General features: G+C 45.5%; 1 protein-coding gene across 1 annotated transcript; it reads left to right on the top strand.

Moving 5' to 3' along the window:
- Positions 1–319: 319 nt before the first annotated feature.
- KCNJ1 (potassium inwardly rectifying channel subfamily J member 1) lies at positions 320–17,247 on the top strand. The gene is made up of 2 exons (XM_035009287.1): positions 320–401; positions 16,108–17,247. Exon 2 carries the CDS (start codon positions 16,129–16,131, stop codon positions 17,245–17,247), a length of 1,119 nt encoding a protein of 372 aa, XP_034865178.1. The 5' UTR covers positions 320–401; positions 16,108–16,128.
- Positions 17,248–18,317: the final 1,070 nt, after the last annotated feature.

Here is an 18,317-nt window from a genome sequence, read left to right as displayed (position 1 = left end):
AAAATGGGGACAGTTATTGGGAGTATGGTGGTCGTATGGAGGGACAAGAACCAGAACACAGCGGCGTTGGCTGGAGGGTACACCATGCAGGTCCGGGCAGAGCAGCAAGACAGACAGACACATCAAAAAGAGAAAAAGAGAGAGAGAAAGAAAAAAAAAAAGCAAACATAAACAACTCATGATGAGCTCTAGGATCTTTATTGTTCCTCAGCTTTTCTTAGTGGCTTTTCTTTCTTTTTTGTTTTCTAGGCTTAATCGATTACATTGGGAAACCAGCTGTGTAAAAACGCAGGCAGGCACTCTGTCCCAGACCAGTCAGCTGCGGAGCTGGAATTCGGGGCTGACCTAGGACCACGGGTTTCAAGGCCGGAGACTCCGGGGCACCTGCACCCACTCTCCAGGTAGACTGGCTCCTTTCTTTTCCTAGGAATTAGTGCTCATAACAGGACAGGGGCTATACTTCAGTTTCCTCCCCCCCCCAAAGCATCATATTTTTAGGATACTTGACAAGATCAACTTTGGTCTTGATAATGTGTCATCACACAGGTCCCTAAGATCTATATTAATCCAGGTGAGGATTTTTTTTTTTAAGTCAGCAGCTGAAAATAGAGACAGGGTGGCCTGACACATTCTTTCTTGCTCTTGATAATGGCCCTTGTTCAGGAAGCATGCAAGGAAATCCCTTTAAAAAAAAGAGCGAGCGAGCAAGAGAGAGAGAGAGAGAGAAAGGGGCCAGCCTCTGGGCGTGCATAGCAGGTGGTTTTCTGTTATTCCCTGGAGAAGCCCTGAATGTGGGTTCCACACAGCTCTCCCCTTAGCGGACAACCATAGAAGCACCAAAGACCAGGCACCACCCACCCCCGCCACCAAGCCAATCATTCTCCATGTCCCCTTCGTCTCTCTCTTTGGTGTGTATGGGGCAGAGGGGAGGAATGATATGGGAGGGATGTGGGGGCGAGGAAGGGCTTTAAAGGGTCCCATGGGATTCTGGCTTGTCTGTGAGATAGTGCTGAGTCTCCAGAGAGGTCGGTGTAAATAAGACTTGGGTTATTAATGTTACCGGCTCCAGGAATAAAACAAGGGCCATGGGTAAGGAACAAGATGCTAGGAAAAATGAAAATAAAACACATACTGAGAGGAGAAGAGAGAGGGAAAGGATGAAGCTGAGCTCCCAGTGGAGCACGAGAGGATGAACAAGCGATGAGGGACATGTGAGCATGGCGGGGGTGGGGGGTGCTGCACGGAGTGAGGTCAAGACCACCTCCGGCCATCCCATCAGATAGCAAGTCTGTGGACCTGCCTGCTTTGGGGAACCGCAGACCTGCTTTGGGGAACTGTAGGCACATGACTTTGGCCTGACCCCCAGGCCTGGGAGGTGTGAGTGGCGAGTGGGCAGGGCCGAGATGACCCTTCACCCTGGAACTGCCAGGTCAGGGTCATACCGAGAGAGGTTCTCAGTTCTGAGGAGCCCAGGGGAGGGTGCAGAGTGGGAGGCACCAACATTCTGCCTCAACGGCTCCACCGATCACCACCTGGGCAGGGTGGGAAAGAAGAATTTCTCCCACAGATGCAGGGAGAAGAGACATCTCTCCAAATTCTAGTAGAGTTTCTGTTTAGGAGTGAGGACAAGCAGAAGAATCTTTCTGTACCTCCACGGCCCAGTAAGCACCTTAGTGTAGTGCTTCTGGCTGGTGCTGCAGGATGAAGTAGGAAGGAGTTTGTTGAGTCCCTACCATGCAATAGGCCCCTTACATGTGTATTTTTTTCTGTATAATATAATTCCCATATCATACAATTCCCCCACTTAAAGTGTACAATCATGGTTGCTTAGCATGTTCACAAAATCGTGCGACCCATCACCATATCGATGTTAGAACACGGTCATCATCACAGAAAGGAAGTTCATACCCACTGGCGGGCATTCCTCATGTCCCTCTTTCCCTACCACCAGCAACTACCAATCTAACTTACTCTCTCTGCAGATTCGCCTAGTGATGGAATAATGCTGCTTCTGCTCCTTCCACTTCGCAAAGTGCTTCCAAGGCTCCTCCGTGTTGTAGTACTTTGTACCCTCTTTATGGCCGAACAGCATTTCATCTTACCGCTGTGCCCTGTCTTACTTGTTGATTCATGAGTTGATGGGCATTTGGGTTGTCTCCACTTCTTGGCGCTTGCAAATAATGCTAGTATAAACATTTGTGTGCAAGTTTTTGTGGACATTGTGTATTTCCCATCTAATCCCCATAATCACAAAATGGACATTATTGTCACTGATTTATTAGGAAAAACTGCAGCTCAGAGAGGTTAAATAACAGTCTTTGAGACAGGGAAGCTTCTTTTGATTGGGTTTGATGAGGCTAGAAGGGCCAAGAAGGGGAAATGCAGTGGAGTCCCACTTCACCTTACCAGGTCATTATACACACCATTGAGTAAAAAGAAATGGCAGGAATGAGAGAAAGTGCGTCAGCAGGGCCGCTGTGGGCCCCGAAGGCCTTCTTTCGGGAGGCAGGTGGCTCTGGCATGGCCCTCAGGTCTGGGAAATGTTCCCCCTTTTCTGCCTGCCTCCTCGTTTCAGTGGCAGGGGTGAGGATTGGTCAAGAGCAGGTCGAGACAATGGCTGGAGTAGCTCGTCGAGCTTGTGAGGAGCCAGGAGTCAGGTGCATTCCAAGAGGGTGCCTGGGGTGGGCTCGGCCTGGTGACAAGAAGAGCCGCAAGGAGAGGAATTCAGCATGGGCCCAAGGGCGGCTCTATGGCGTGGAACGACAGGGTCGCCAAGGCTGCTGGCTCTGCTTCTCTCCGCCTCCGGGGCTTTCCCAGAAAGTACTTGGACGTGGGAGTGTGGGTGGCGTGCCACCCCATTAATGCAACTCTGATGGTTAGGCGGAACCCAAGCCAAAGCTGGTAATCATTGACCCTCAGAAGCTCCCTGGGGCAGAGCAATAGAATCAACAGGAACACTGGCTCTCCAGCGAGTCCCCTGCTCTGTGGTTTATCCGAGGGCCTTGCCCTTCTCATCACCTTTCTGGGAAGCCCGATGCTCCTGCAGCTTGGACATTGGCGTAGGGAAGTGCAGAATGAAAGGCATGGCAGATAATAACATCACTGGGTCTGTCAGTGGGTTGCAGGCTGTCACTGGAAAGGAAATTAGAGTTAGAGGTGCCGATACTGAGGATGTTAAGCGCTTTATCACTTTCCATGTCCAAGTGTTGTCGAAGCTCTTTCCAGCCATTTGCAAGATGGTTACGAATATCCCCATTTCTCAGATGAACACACTGAGAGGTTAGGTAGCAGCCAGTGTTAGAGCTAGTAAGTGACTGACTCCAGATCCAAACCCCACATACCCACTTCTTCAATCCTACCTGGGAGCCACTTGAGGCAGCTCTGATAGGGGATCTTAAACATAAGCTAGGATGTGAGATGAGAAGGCATCCAGAATTCCCCTCCAAACTCAAGAACCTGGTGTTCTGTGCCTTGTCTTTTGCACATCTATCAGAGCTGGGCTATCCCACCAACACGACACCCTTCACCTTGGGCACAACATTATGAATTCTAGTCCCCGGGTGCCATCACTCAGGTTTTAGCTGAATTGGGCCCCTATTTTAGAAATTGTCAAGGCTTGGAATTCTGTATGTTTTCTTAAAAACAAAGTGTACGTTCCTATTGCAGACAGGGAAGTATGTTCAAGATTTCCAGTCCACATGGAATTTATTCGTTTCTGGGCTGGGAAGACTGAGTCCATGTAACACCAACCCAAACCACAGAGAACGAGAAGGGTCACCCTAAAAACAGGATCTCTGCACTGATAACAAATACAGCTTTTTTTTTTTTTTAAAGATTTTTATTTATTTATTTGACAGAGCGAGAGAGAAGGAGAGAGCATGAGCCAGGAGAAGAGGGAGAGGGAGAAGGAGAAGCAGACTTCTTGCTGAGCAGGGAACCTGACATGGAGCTCGATCCAGGAACCCTGGGATCATGACCTGAGCTGAAAGCAGCCGTGAACGACTGAGCCACCCAGGCACCCCAAATACTTTTTGTAAACATTTAAATTCTTTTACTCAATCCTGGTGCCATTTGAGGTGGGTGGCTTAAAAGATGAAATTTAAGAATTATTTCATTGTACATGTGCACAGTTGTCAGACAAACCAACTCCCCCCCACACATACTTTTACAAGATAAACAAGTGAGAGGATGATTATTTTATTTGCAAAAATCATTCCTCACTTTATAAAAAATCCAGTAGAGGATTTTTAAAAATACCTAATATCTTAACGCATATGTAATATGACTTACTATATACAAGCGATTTCTGTTCACATACCATTTTTTCCCATTTATTTATTTTTTTAATTCTTATGTTAATCCCCATACATTACATCATTAGTTTTAGATGAAGTGTTCCATGATTCATTGTTTGTGCATAACACCCAGTGCTCCATGCAGAATGTGCCCTCCTCAATACCCACCACCAGGCTAACCCATCCTCCCACCCCCCTCCCCTCTAGAATCCTAGAATAAAGATTTTATTTATTTATTTGACAGAGACACAGCGAGAGAGGGAACACAAGCAGGGGGAGAGAGAGAGGGAGAAGCAGGCTTCCGCGGAGCAGGGAGCCCGACGCAGGGCTCGATCCCAGGACCCTGGGATCATGACCTGAGCCGAAGGCAGACGCTTAACGACTGAGCCACCCAGGCGCCCCCCCCCCCTTTTTTTAAAGATTTTATTTATTTTTCAGAGAGAGACACAGCAAGAGAGGGAACACAAGCAGGGGGAGTGGAAGAGGGAGAAGCAGGCTCCTTGCTGAGCATGGAGCCCGATGTGGGGCTCCATCCCAGGACCCTGGGATCATGACCTGAGCCGAAGGCAGACACTTAACGACTGAGCCACCCAGGCACCCCCACATACCATCTTTTGAGAACACCATACATCGGTTCCAGATTATATATCTAGACCTGGACAAAGATGTCTGCACTTTCATGGAGTTCTTTTGAGGAGACATGAGAATAAAAAGGCATGAGACTAGAAACATCTTTGTATACCTCTTTCTGGAACAGAATAGAGGAACATTCAATAACTACAAGGCTTGAACAAAACAGTTAATGAGCTGGACCCAGAGACACAGAGCACTGCTGGCTACAAACATTCTTTTCAAGCTCGCATGGAACACTTCTGAAAATTGACCATGTATGACGAGACTAGAAACATCTTTGGAGCATTGTGTTAATTCCATTTTCTGTCATAGGTTCATTAGAAACTAGAAGTTAGGGGTGCCTGGGTGGTTCAGTTGGTTAAGCATCTGCCTTCGGCTCAGGTCTCGATCCCGGGGTCCTGGGATTAAGTCCCAGGACTCCCTGCTCAGCGGGGAGTCTGCTTCTCCCTCTCCCTCTGCCCCTTCCCCTGCTCCCGCTTGCTCTCTCTCTCTCTCAAATAAATAAATAAAATCTAAAGAAAAAGGAACTAGAATTCAACAGGTAGGATAGTGACCCTCAAGAGGTCCGGCCTGAGTGCATGGGAGGGGTCTTAGAACTGATCCTTCCACCCCTTCCTTGGTGGAGGGGTCCCATTTGCTCCTTGGACGGACTGATTGAAATTTCACCCAGGATTCTCTAGGGATCTGTCCTCTCTCTACAGACAACAACCATGTCTGCTGTGTTTTACCAGGTGTCTTTCCTACTGGGCTTCCACCCCGATCCTGTGTGCGTCCTGACAAAAGCAAGTTGGCACATTCCAAGCCCAAACCAGGGAGCTCTGTTGGCCACTGCAAGCTTCAGGGATACTTGGAGCTTTGAAAGTCATCTCCTGCCCCTCTTCAGACAGAGGCAAGTGGCTTGATGCTCACATTGACTTCTCTGTAAACAAGGCAGCGGACCACCCAGGCTAGAAGAAAGCCACATAAGGGTTTGGTTATGAGGAGCCCAAGGCACATGGCCCAATCATCTGCCCAGTCCTGGTGCTGTGGAGCCCGAGTCCTGCCATTCGAGAGCAGTGTTAGGCTCTGTTCCCCGCCCCAGGTCCCCCTCCGAAAACCAAGTGCTTTGAGTCGCTCACACCTTGCTGGAGCTATTTATTTCCCTGACAAATGTTTATTGAGGATCTACTGTAGGCTAACACTGGGGATGTAGCAATGGAGGATATTGGTGGGGTCACTGCCCCCAAACCAGCACAAAACTAAATGTGTAAGTTGAAGTGACTGTAAAAACTAACCCGCCCCCTCCCCCAAAGTAACGAGTGCAGTAAAAACTATTGTAAGGGAAAGGAACCTGATTTAAATGGGGAGGGTGTGGTCAGGGAGTCTTCTGTCTTTGAGAAGCTGACACTTAAGTTTCTTTCTGACAAATGGCCTTTAGGTTGAAACCAAGTAGCCAGGCTGGGGTTGGGAGGAGGGAGAGTGGAGCACCAGTGTTCCCCATGCGTCTTCCTTTGTCTGTGTCCTTGCTGTTGCCCAGGCATGACCTTGGCCACTCAGTATTGCTGAACTGACCAACTCCAAGGCCAGGGTGCTTTGCTCTCCTGCTCGAGCACTGAGGACACCAGGCTCAGCTCACCATCACTTGCAGAGTCTCCTCTTCCACTGGGCAGGAGGCTCCCCATCCTTCCTCACTGGCCTCACTATCAACGAACTTCTGATTGGGGTTGGTGAAGTAACTGCACTCTATAGATATCTAGAAATGTCTCCAAATGGAAGATGCCATTGCCATAACTTCAGGCCATCACCAACAGTTGGCTCAAGCCAGGACAATCTGTAGAAGTTTCCGAAGAAAACACCATGCTTGAGAGTACTGCTTCCACACTTGTGTCTTAATTACTTTGGCATCATGACGCTTTTTGAACTCTGCCCAGCATTATGAGGTCCTTCTTGTGGCATGGGCGCCTGTGGCCTTCTCTGCCAACACGCACCTGTGGATCCAATCCAGTTGGCCTTGGATCCTCCCCATGGGGCCCCCATGGCCTCGAACACACTCTGCCTCTCTCCCCTTTTCTGGTGCTTTTGTCCATGCTTTTCCTTGTCCCTGGAAACCTATCCCCTGTCCACCAGTCCAAGCTCTCCTTATCCTTTCAGGTTTTGTGTCTTCAAAAAAAGGTTTTGTCTCTTGCTAGCTCTTACCTGCTATGTGATCTCTGCATTATCACCATTTCTGGTGCATAGTAAGTAGGGGCTGAAAAAATGTTTGCCTTCCCTCTACATTGTTAGGTAGCTGTTTTGAGTATGCCATGGGCTTAAAAGCGAGGGCTTCTCAGTCAGGCAGATCTAGATTCTTCTAATCTTTGCTCTTTGGGCTTTTAGTTTTGTGACCTTGGGGAAAATTGCTAAACTTCGCTGAACCTCAGTTTCCCAACTCCTAGGTTTATCGTGAGAATTCAACACTATAATATACGTAGAAGATTTTAACTCCTGTGCCTGGGCCAACGTCGGAGGCTTTCCAGACCCCAGAATTTCACGGCTCCAATGCGGCACCATTTGCATTGTGCTCTAGAGGGCGCTGTTCACACAGAATGCAGGAGAGTGCAACTCCTCTCCTAAAGCTCTCAGCAGGGTACTAAAGCCCTCCATGGCTTCTTAATAGCCATTTCCCACTCTCAGGAGACTTTGCTCTGCTCTGGTCTTTCTCTTCATTCAGTTGGAGCTGTGCATCTTTACTTTTACCTTGACTTTCTCTGTTAGCTGTGGCTCAGTCCACTCAGACCCAATAAAGCAATGCTTTCTTGGTAAAGAGCTGAACTCCCTGAAGTTTAGAAGAGAAGAATTCTTAGAAAACCTTTGGAATAGAAACCAAGTAGATCCACCTGTGTGTCTGTGAGTTTCTCTTGTCTTCTAGTGCCCTCTCACTCTGCTGTCACCACTCCTCACAGCCTCCAGGGGCATGTTGCTTTCTTTCCAAAACTGTGAACCAGGCAGAGATGAAGTGACTCCTTTTGGCCGTTCTTCGCATAGCTGAGACATGCTAGCATTTCCTAAGTACCTTAAGGAACAATTATGAAGAACAATAAGGAAACAATATTGAAAATACACACAGAATAAGCAACCAGCTTCCAAAGTATTGGTTCCTGATTCTACAGCAAATGCACGCTGTCACCAAAGGCTGGGAAGACCCTGCAGACATCTTGCTTGGGTCCAGCTTCACTAGCTCCCAGGCTGACTGAATTAGTGGGAACATAACACCTCTTGACATTTCCCGCTAGGACCTAGTCCACGCACCACGTAGAAATAGAAGTCTTTGTGGTGAGAGTATAATTATCTCAGGATGACCAATGGTCATGGTCAGCAGGATAGCTAGATAGAACTTAAAACCTGCATCTGAAAATTTTAACTCCTCTTCATGACTTTTTGTATTTAAATTTGGTTATTTCCTTGATTCTTCACATCTGGATACAAAAGCAAACAAATGTGTAAAGTGAACATATGGCCTGTAAAATGGCTTTATGACTTCTTAGTTACACCTTTTCTTCTGTGTGCTCTTCTGTCCTTCAGTGGTGTCAATGCGTCCCAGCCGAAGAGCACCAGGAACACCCCTGTAATTGAGCAAATTGGCTTTTTGCAGCTAGTGAGAACACACGCCATCAAGAAATGTGGGGAACCTCCCTGGGTGCTAGAAAATACTTAAAGAGGCTTTGGGCTTGTTTAGGTGATTTGGGGAAGATTTAAAGAAGCAATGCTTTGCTCTGGGTTAGATGTCAGTAATTCGGAGTAATTCTATGAGTGATTATGTCAATAAATCTTATCATCTGGAAGGGGAGAAGACTGGCGGACAGCGAACGTCATTATTGGTAAAGAAGCAGCGATCACTTCCAATAGCCCACATAGGGGGATTTGGGTCATTTTTGTGGTTTGGACAATGTTCAGGTTTTTGCCTGTGTTCAGACCTGACAACAGAATGGCCTTGTCTGATGTCAATGTTTTGTGAGAAACTATTCGCGTTGAACAGAAGAACACAGAGCCCTAGTGGGGAGAGCCAGGACAGCCCCTAGCAGTGCCAAGACCATTTTGCAGGGTGCATACGTGTCTATATTCAGTAATAGATCAAGACCTAGTCAACGTCTATGGTGGGAGAAGGACAGTGTCACGCCAGGTACCACCATACCTCTGGGCAGGCTTGTTAAGAATCATTCTTGTTCCCTATATCCTCTTTCCTCCCCTGCAAGATAAGGCTTCTGCCATGGTTATAGACAAAGCCTTTATAAAAACACATCCTCCTTTCCCGGGTCTTTGGTTCCATGTGGAAGGACGGGCTCTGGAGCCAGTATAGTTCACAGGCACTCTGGTGGGACCTTTGTCACTTTCCTACACGCCTTTGCCTTCACCTGGCTCCTGTCTCCAATACAGCCCATGTAACTCTGCACAGCAGAGGCTCCAACTGGCCTGGGTCAGCGACACCTGGGTGAACTGTTGCACACATTTAAATCTGTGGACTGATAATAACAGTTCTTACTATTTATTGCCTGATCGTTATGTTCTAGGAACTTTACATATGTGATTGCACTGAGAACACACTGCAGTCTTTGAAAGTGTATTTTAGGGGCGCCTGGGTGGCTCGGTTGGTTAAGCGACTGCCTTCGGCTCAGGTCATGATCCTGGAGTCCCGGGATCGAGTCCCGCATCGGGCTCCCTCCTCGGCAGGGAGTCTGCTTCTCCCTCTGACCCTCCTCCCTCTCCTGCTGTCTGTCCCTCATTCCCTCTCTCAAATAAATAAATAAAATCTTAAAAAAAAAAAGTGTATTTTAACAGCCATTTCACAGGTGGGGACACGGAGGTTCAGAAAGATGATGTGGCTTTCTCACGTCCCCTGGTCATTAAGTGACAGAGCTGGTGTTCAAATCCATGTCTCTGCTTACCCAAGCTGGGTTCCTTCCACCTGCCACATTGCCTTCGGTTATTACCTGGGCCATGAACATCCTGGACCAGGTCCTCCCATCCTCTCTTAATCCCCGTGCCTGGCATACCTGTGTAGTTATTCTAGTTATGCCACTGGACCAGCTGGATCCAGAGACGTTTACAGAACACGGTGTCCCTTCTGAGAGCACCAACACCCTTAGACCTGTGATTCCCTGACTCTTGGTCCCACACTCTTTTCGTGGGAAGGAGCCAGGCACCCAGGAAGGCCTGTGTTGTGTTCCCATCCTGGACACAAGCAGACTTGGGGCTTCACAGTGGACTAGGTCGGGGAAAACCCTTACCCCCAAAAGAAAGGTGAGATGTTCCTGAAATGCATTCCTACATCTAGCCTGGAAGAGTCTTAAGATTTAGGTGCCCTTTTATGTGCCACGAGGCCAGGACTTGCCAAGGTCTATTTAAGAAGGGTCCCTGTTCACCCCAAGTGAGCTGCCTGATGGTGCTCAAGATAGCAGCTGGGACTTCTCCTGGAGCTACCAAAGGAAAGGGAAACAGCCCTCTGTCTCCAGTAGGTTCTGGGGGTAGTCCGGCAGCTAGATGACTCAGTGTTTGTCAGGGTCCTGAGTGTTTGCAAATCCAGCTGGGTGGCTAGCCTACAATAGCTTGAGATCATTTTCATAGAAAACAGGAAGCACTCTGCATAGCAGTTAGGTGCAATACACCTTAGCGAAGTTGTGCGTTGAAGAGCATAAGCTTGACACCCAGCCTGCTGGGTCTCCTCTTTGGTGGTGGCTTTAAACCCTGTCCTTAACCCTTGTGGGGCAGCACCTCGATAATTCAATCACTTCTTATCTGTGAGCACCTGGGGAGCAGGGCCTGTGTCCTTAACTCTTTGTTTCCTAGCCTAGCACCTGATAACATGGTAAATGTTCAATAAGTCAAGTGTTGGCTTGATTATGTTAATGAAGGAGGCTGAGACTGTGCCCCAGAATCCCGTTCTATGACTTGCTGTGCTTGGTCCTCAGCAGTGTTTGTGGATTCAGTTTAATGTTGGCTTAAACAAAGTGGTAAAATTTCACGGACACTTGAATTTCTCCTCCACCGCAGTTTGAAAGGAACTACAGAAAATTGTTTGATTTCTGCGCTCGGGACCCAAAACTCGTAGGTTTTACGTCTTACATAAAGTCTCAACTCTGGAGAAGTGTCCCGAATGGAAGTAAGGCGGTGAGAGGTGTGACAAAAAGGCTGACTCAAGTAAATGGTTTCTCATCTCTTAAGAGAAATGATGGCCTTTGTGATTCTAAGTAAGAGGCAGCAAAAGCCAAGTCCCTTCGCTTTCCTCCCTCTGACACTGTGACTGGAGCGTTTGCTGGCATTGGGCAGGAGGCTTTGTGGTGAGTGCTGTAGGAAGCCACAAATCCACCATTCTCAGGTGCACACCTACAAATGCACACCTTCTGCATTGATTGTTTCAGCATCATCAATGAGCACGTGCCATGGGTACCTCGTTTCATGAAGGGTTTTAGTTGATGTGGGTGTTTCATGCAAACGAAGGGGGCATTTTTGTGGACAGAAGGAGATCCAGGAGGAAAACATGTTTATTTTCAGGAATTTGAAGGGCTCGTAAGCAGAAGAGACTTCAGGCTTCTTTAGAATTATCATGAGTTGTCCCTGAAGCAGAACTAGACCAGTGTTCTTCATATGGTTTGTTATTTGAGTCAATAATGAAAATATCTCACATGGCGTTCCACCACTGAGTGTGTATGGCCCTTGCTTGCCTTTCCAGCCTCGTGTCTCGCTGAGACCCTCTAGCACCCTGTTGTCCAGTCACCTGGCTCCTCTTTCAGCCCCTCACACTTTCTTCTGCTGCTCCTGCCTGGGGTCACACATGATTACAGTGCAGTTGGCTCAAACTTCACACCCAGGGGTGTCTCTTCTAAAATATTGCCATTAGAAGGGGACCCATATAACTCATTGCTTTTATGCATGGGTTGATGGATTTCTTTGTCATCACTCAACAAATATTAATAGTTCCTACGACATGTGAGTCTAACACCATCCTCAGGCCTTGTCCTCGATAGCGCCTCAGATAAGATTCTCCCCAGAGCACTCCCGCTGTTTCTCATCCTGACACCTCCCACCCCCCACACTTGATGGGAAGCTTCTTCAAAGTGACAAGGAGAGTGCCCATTTGGTAAAGGATTTCTTCTCTAATGTCTAGTCCAGTGCCTGACACACATACTAGCAGCAACTCAATATGGTTGAGTCATGATAGAAAAATAAATTAATGAATGCAAAAAGACAGTGAGCTTTCTGTCCACTGAAGTATTGTGCAGAGAGTGGATACCCATCTGATAGAGCTCTTTTAGAAAAGGTGTTCCTTTGGGCATATAAACACCACACCACATTGTAATTGTTGGTTTCCTGAGCTTACTTCCCCATTTGACTGTAAGCCTCTTGAGAATGGGTGCAGATTTGATTTGTTTTTGAAATCCTACACAATAAGCATACACTCAGTGTTTGGAAAGTGTACAAAAAGCCTATTTTCTGAGAATGGACTCTTTACAGAACAAGAATACTGGAGCACTGAAGGGAAAAAAAAAATGGTAATAATAGAATTCACTTGCTTTGCCAGGCCACTAAGAGTACCTTGGTAAATATTAGCTAAAGTACAGCCCTTTGCTTGCTATTAAGATTTACTGATTTCAATAGAAAGTAACCTAAAAACCGTACATGCTACACCACATAGACAACCAGGGCCAATCTCTGACCAGCCCATAGTACAAAAAATACATATTTGCTCTGTCTGTGGTTAGATTAGATGTCATCATCTAAGCAAAGTAGGCTATGTGCTGATTATAATGGGTCTGCCATGTGAATGATGGGTTTGGTCAAGGGATGGATTTATCCCATATTCTTACATTCTCTAGGTATCATTCTTCTCATTCTTTGAGTAAATAAATCAACAGCATCGGCCAACACAGTACATGTGAAAACTACCTTCAGTAAATGCCAGATTTTATAAAATAACTCCAACAATAAAGACTGCTTTAAATCTGTTTCTTACATAATGCAGACTATTGTATAGAGAGATTGACCCGGTATCTTGTTTCTTCCTCGTGTGACCTTACTTTCATCTTACAAATACGTACTGATCTAAGTCTATATATTCACCTGTATCTTTGTGAACACTTGGAAATCTCAGGATCTCAGTGTATTTCAGAGAACAGGCTCAGAGATCGATGATAACTAATTCTTTCTGGTGAAAAGCTAATAGGCATGACCTATGAGAAACAGCAAGAGAGCTATATAGAGCGTGGCAAAGGAGAGGAGGAAAATGCTGGAACTCAAGCCATGCCTGCTGCCCAGGGACCTTAGCTGGGGGGTTGTCATGTCTTAGCATGACGGTATTCAAGCCATGTGAGGTCTGGAAAAAAAATACATACCCCGCTTGGGGCTCAGTCTGAGAACAACCAATTGCCTTGGTTTAAGCTACCCAACTCCACTATCAAATTAAATGTTTTCAAGCTAATAGAAATTAGCATCAGTCCACTGACCAAACCCTAAAATAAATTAGGCCGAATCTAAAAGAAATCAGCCTGCAGACAGAGGCCAACTCCCAAGGCCACTTCCTTGCTTTCCCCAGACATGGATACATCGGGTCGGAATATGCTTAGGATGTTGGTAAGTGCAGATGGTCTGGGGAAAGCATTATAAGCTGATTGCTTTTGTTTTAGCTCTTTGCAAGTCCAGGCAGATATTTTATTAGTAATGCAGGCAAGGAAACCCAGACTTATCCAAGAGATAAATAAGAGGTTACTTATTCACTCTATAGAAATATTCTTTTTTTTTTTAATTTTTTAAAATTTATTTATTCATGAGAGACAGAGAGAGAGAGAGGCAGAGGGAGAAGCAGGCTCCCTGCTGAGCAGGGAGCCCGACACGGGACTTGATCCCAGGACCCCGGGATCATGACCTGGGCCGAAGGCAGACGCTTAACCATCTGAGCCACCCAGGCGCCCCTAGAAATATTCTTTATCTTCGAAAATGAAATGAACTTAGGAGAGACTAGAAGAGAAAAGTTGTGAGGAAGAAAAATTCAGAAGCTGTGCTTTGGGAGCCAACTCTGGAAATACGTGTGACAAAGAGAATATGGATTCGCCTGATAAATGTGGCTTGAGAATTATTATTTTATTTCTACGAAGAGCTTTTAAAACAGTGTGTGAGCTTCCATGAACCCAGGAGAGGGAGGAACGTAAACCAGGTTAAACTACGTGTGTGCAGAGAAAGGAGAGAGGCTGGGGAGGGAGCAGACTCTTCTTCAGTGTGCCTCACCTGGGACCAACCCCTACGACTCTTTGGGGACTTGAGGTCCATGAGGGTTGGGTAGGATGTGGGCAGGGCCCTCTGAATGTGTGCACTGCTGTTTGTTCTCCTGGTAGCATTTTCTTTCTCTGTATCTATAGAACTTGCCCTCAGAATTTCAAATCACCACAGCTGTGGTTTTCTTTTGACCTCTTCTACCTGGTGTTGGCTTCTTATGTTTTCACCTGGCTTAAGGCTGTGAAAAAAACAGCGTGGGATAGTACTTTTGTTTAAAATGTATCACTAAGTTGGTTTCGCTTCCTGGTTTGTATGAATAAACATATTTTTGAAGGGGGATTTTGAAATCTATTTTAGAAACATATTTGCATTTAATTAAAAATACCACGAAGACATTGCGAACCATGGTGGGCACACCTTGGAGTGGGGGAGGGCACATCTAGGGGAGGAGGTAGTCTAGTGTTGATGACTGTGGCTTTCATCATTGTTGGCTGTTTAGGGGAAAATCCCTTCACTTTTTTTTGCTGTAAACTGGAAGTCATAATAATGTCATCAACAAGAAACCATTGAGTAGATGGTATTTTGAAGAGCTTACTTCATTCACTGAATTATTCCATTTAAGCTCATTGAATAACTATCGAGTGTCCATAGACTATACTAGCAGCTGGGGTAGAGGAGTGAGTAAAGCATGGTTCTACCTTTATGGAGAATTATTTGGATTTTATTTAAATCAGAGCTTCCCAGCCCTTCAGCTTAGAATCAGGGAAGAAAGCGTGAGCTATTGATGGTGACCATCATACCATTCCTCTTAGGAATCTTGGCACATCATGGAGAGAAAAAGGAAACAGGCTTGCAGCTCCACTGAGCAAACTCCTGAGCTCATAGGGTAGGACTTGACCAAACTGTATTGAGGAACTCTGTTCTAAATAGTCTCAAACATTTAAAAAAAAAAAAGGAAGTTGACCAATCTTTGTCTTAAAATGTTTCAGGCAAATCTGACTTTAGAATATAAAATTTAATAACTGAGATGCAGCATATTAGAGTTTCCTCTGGACTGGAAGCAGGGAACCTTATGGTTTATGTTTTTAGTTGTCATCCTGCCACTGGTTAGTACACGACTTTGGCTATGTCATTAAAAGTTTCTGAATCTCCGTTCCTTCACTGGATAAATGAGAAAGTTGAATTGGTCCAGATTCCTTTTTTTTTTTTTTTTAAGATTTTATTTATTTACTTGAGAGAGAAAGAATGAGAGACAGAGAGCATGAGAGGGAAGAGGATCAGAGGGAGAAGGAGACTCCCCGCTAAGCAGGGAGCCTGATGCGGGACTCAATCCTGGGACTCCAGGATCATGACCTGAGCTGAAGGCAGTCGCTTAACCAACTGAGCCACCCAGGCGCCCCCAGATTCCTTTTGATATTGAGTGATAATAGCAGTAAAGAAGATGCTTTAGGTAGTAGAGCGATGAATCTTTTTTAGGGTTATTTATTTTTATATTTTACAAAAAAATATAAGTAGTCCTTCCAGCTTCTGCTTTCACAGATATTTTTGCTTAGCAGAAGGCAAAAATTTATTAAAGGAAAAGGAGAATTGATTTAAAGAGTAATACCAGATAAATCATAGTACAGGTCATAATTGGTTATCACAAGCATTTTTAAGTTTGTGTGCCACTGACTAAGGCCAGGAAACATTTGAATACATGCCCTCTTAAGTTCCTTCCATTTCAATCTCCCTGTAATTATTTTCCCTCTTTATATCTAAGCAATATGGTCTCTTGGTGGAAAGTTTCTGTTGAAAATAGTGTTGCGGTATCCAGAATAAACTGTCAGCTTTTCTGAATGCTCAGTAATTCAGATTGTTTTGAATGGTCTTTCATATATAGTTAGCTCTTCATGTGAGGCACCTAGTCCACTGCTGCTGTAAACATCATTTCATTTTGTTTGTTTTTGATATGTTTCAGATCAGAGCGTTGACAGAAAGAATGTTCAAACATCTTCGGAAATGGTTTATTGCTCACTTTTTGGGGCATTCTCGGCAAAGAGCAAGGCTGGTCTCCAAAGATGGAAGATGCAACATAGAGTTTGGCAACGTGGAGGCCCAGTCAAGGTTTATATTCTTTGTGGACATCTGGACAACTGTGCTTGACCTCAAATGGAGATACAAAATGACCATCTTCATTTCAACCTTCTTGGGCAGTTGGTTCTTCTTTGGTCTTCTGTGGTATGCGGTAGCCTACATCCACAAAGATCTCCCTGAGTTCCACCCTTCTGTCAACCACACCCCTTGTGTGGAGAACATTAATGGCTTGACCTCAGCTTTTCTGTTTTCTCTGGAAACACAAGTGACCATCGGATATGGATTCAGATGTGTGACAGAACAATGTGGCACAGCCATTTTTCTTCTTATCTTCCAGTCTATACTTGGAGTCATCATCAATTCTTTCATGTGTGGTGCCATTCTAGCCAAGATCTCCAGACCCAAAAAACGTGCCAAGACCATTACATTCAGCAAGAACGCAGTGATCAGTAAGCGGGGCGGGAAGCTTTGTCTCCTAATCCGAGTGGTTAATCTTAGGAAGAGCCTCCTTATTGGGAGTCACATATATGGGAAGCTCCTGAGGACCACAGTCACTCCTGAAGGAGAGACTATTATTTTGGACCAGATCAATATCAACTTTGTAGTTGATGCAGGGAATGAAAATTTATTCTTCATCTCCCCATTGACAATTTACCATGTCATTGATCAAAACAGCCCCTTCTTCCACATGGCAGCAGAAACCCTTCCCCAGCAAGACTTTGAATTAGTAGTGTTTTTAGATGGCACAGTGGAATCAACCAGTGCTACCTGCCAAGTCCGAACATCCTATGTCCCAGAAGAGGTGCTCTGGGGCTACCGTTTTGCTCCCATGGTATCCAAGACTAAGGAAGGGAAATACCGAGTGGATTTCCATAACTTTAGTAAGACTGTGGAAGTGGAGACCCCTCATTGTGCCTTGTGCCTTTATAATGAGAAAGACGCTAGAGCCAGGATGAAGAGAGGCTATGACAATCCCAACTTCAACTTGTCAGAAGTCAATGAAACAGATGACACCAAAATGTGACAGTGGTTTTTCAACAGGAGTAAAGCAAAATCTTGAAGATACCTAGTGACTAGAAGTATTAGGAAGCAATCAACAATTTGAGGATATGAAATTAGGACAAGAGCCTTCAACGTCTATCAGCACCATGCCCCTGAATCCCACAGCCACGATCTTACAAGACAGGTAGCTCTACAAGTCAACTGCATTAGAACATGCAATATTTTTACAGGAAATAGCAGTATGGAAGCCATAGTAGTTCACTTGGAATCTTGAATATGATTATTTGAAATCATGCAGTGTTGATAGAAACAAAATCATCAAAAGTTTCACAGACAGGCCAAATGAGATCTTAAAAGTCTCCTTGAAGAAGTTATGAGCTTTAGATAGGATCCGGGAAAAACCATATTCTCATTTTTAGTCTACTGATAAGAAATAAGCCACTTTTAACATTGGTTTTTATCAAGGGAAAAATGGTCTCCCTTAGAGAGGCATTTTTGGTTGGTTGGAGGAGATGAACTAATCAGAGACAGTAAGAAAAGACTGGTAGGTACTCCAAGAACATTTGTGAGGCTCTGAGCTTCTCCAGCCCTGGTTGTTGGAGCTTTCATCTTAGTCTGGGTCATGCTGTGTTTCCTGAAGAGCAAGGGAAGGCTCCAGCCACGGACCTTGCATCTCTATGTATCCAATGTGGAGAGGAACACTGAGCTCAACCTGCTTTATGGCACATCCAGACACTGCAGTCCAAGTTGGGTTTTGGCCCAAATGATCTCACGTGGTACATTTAGAGGCTAAATCACCACTCTAGAATCTCAATGAGTACTTTCCCGAAGAACGAATGCTTGATTTGAACATGGTGGTGATATTTCTTCCAATCTGTGTCAGGTGGGATAAAGGGCTACAAATCTGTTAAAAGAATATTTCCTGATCTTCCAAGAAGGCAGTGAAGAGTTTAAAGGCACAATGTCAGTTTAGAAGGGACAATACTGCTAGTGCTTCTGAGAAAAAAAGTATCTTGTGTTTTTCTGCCTTGAGTTTGTACTGAAATGCTGTCTCTGAAGAAGACTTGTGGAAAGGAAAGGGATGGTCTGTGA

The sequence above is a fragment of the Mirounga leonina genome, unplaced genomic scaffold, assembly GCF_011800145.1.
Source record: "Mirounga leonina isolate KUSES-001 unplaced genomic scaffold, KU_Mleo_1.0 Mir_153, whole genome shotgun sequence".
NCBI classification, from domain to species: domain Eukaryota; kingdom Metazoa; phylum Chordata; class Mammalia; order Carnivora; family Phocidae; genus Mirounga; species Mirounga leonina.
The sequence above is the reverse complement of the archived record's forward strand: the minus strand, read 5'-3'. Positions and strand labels throughout refer to the sequence as shown.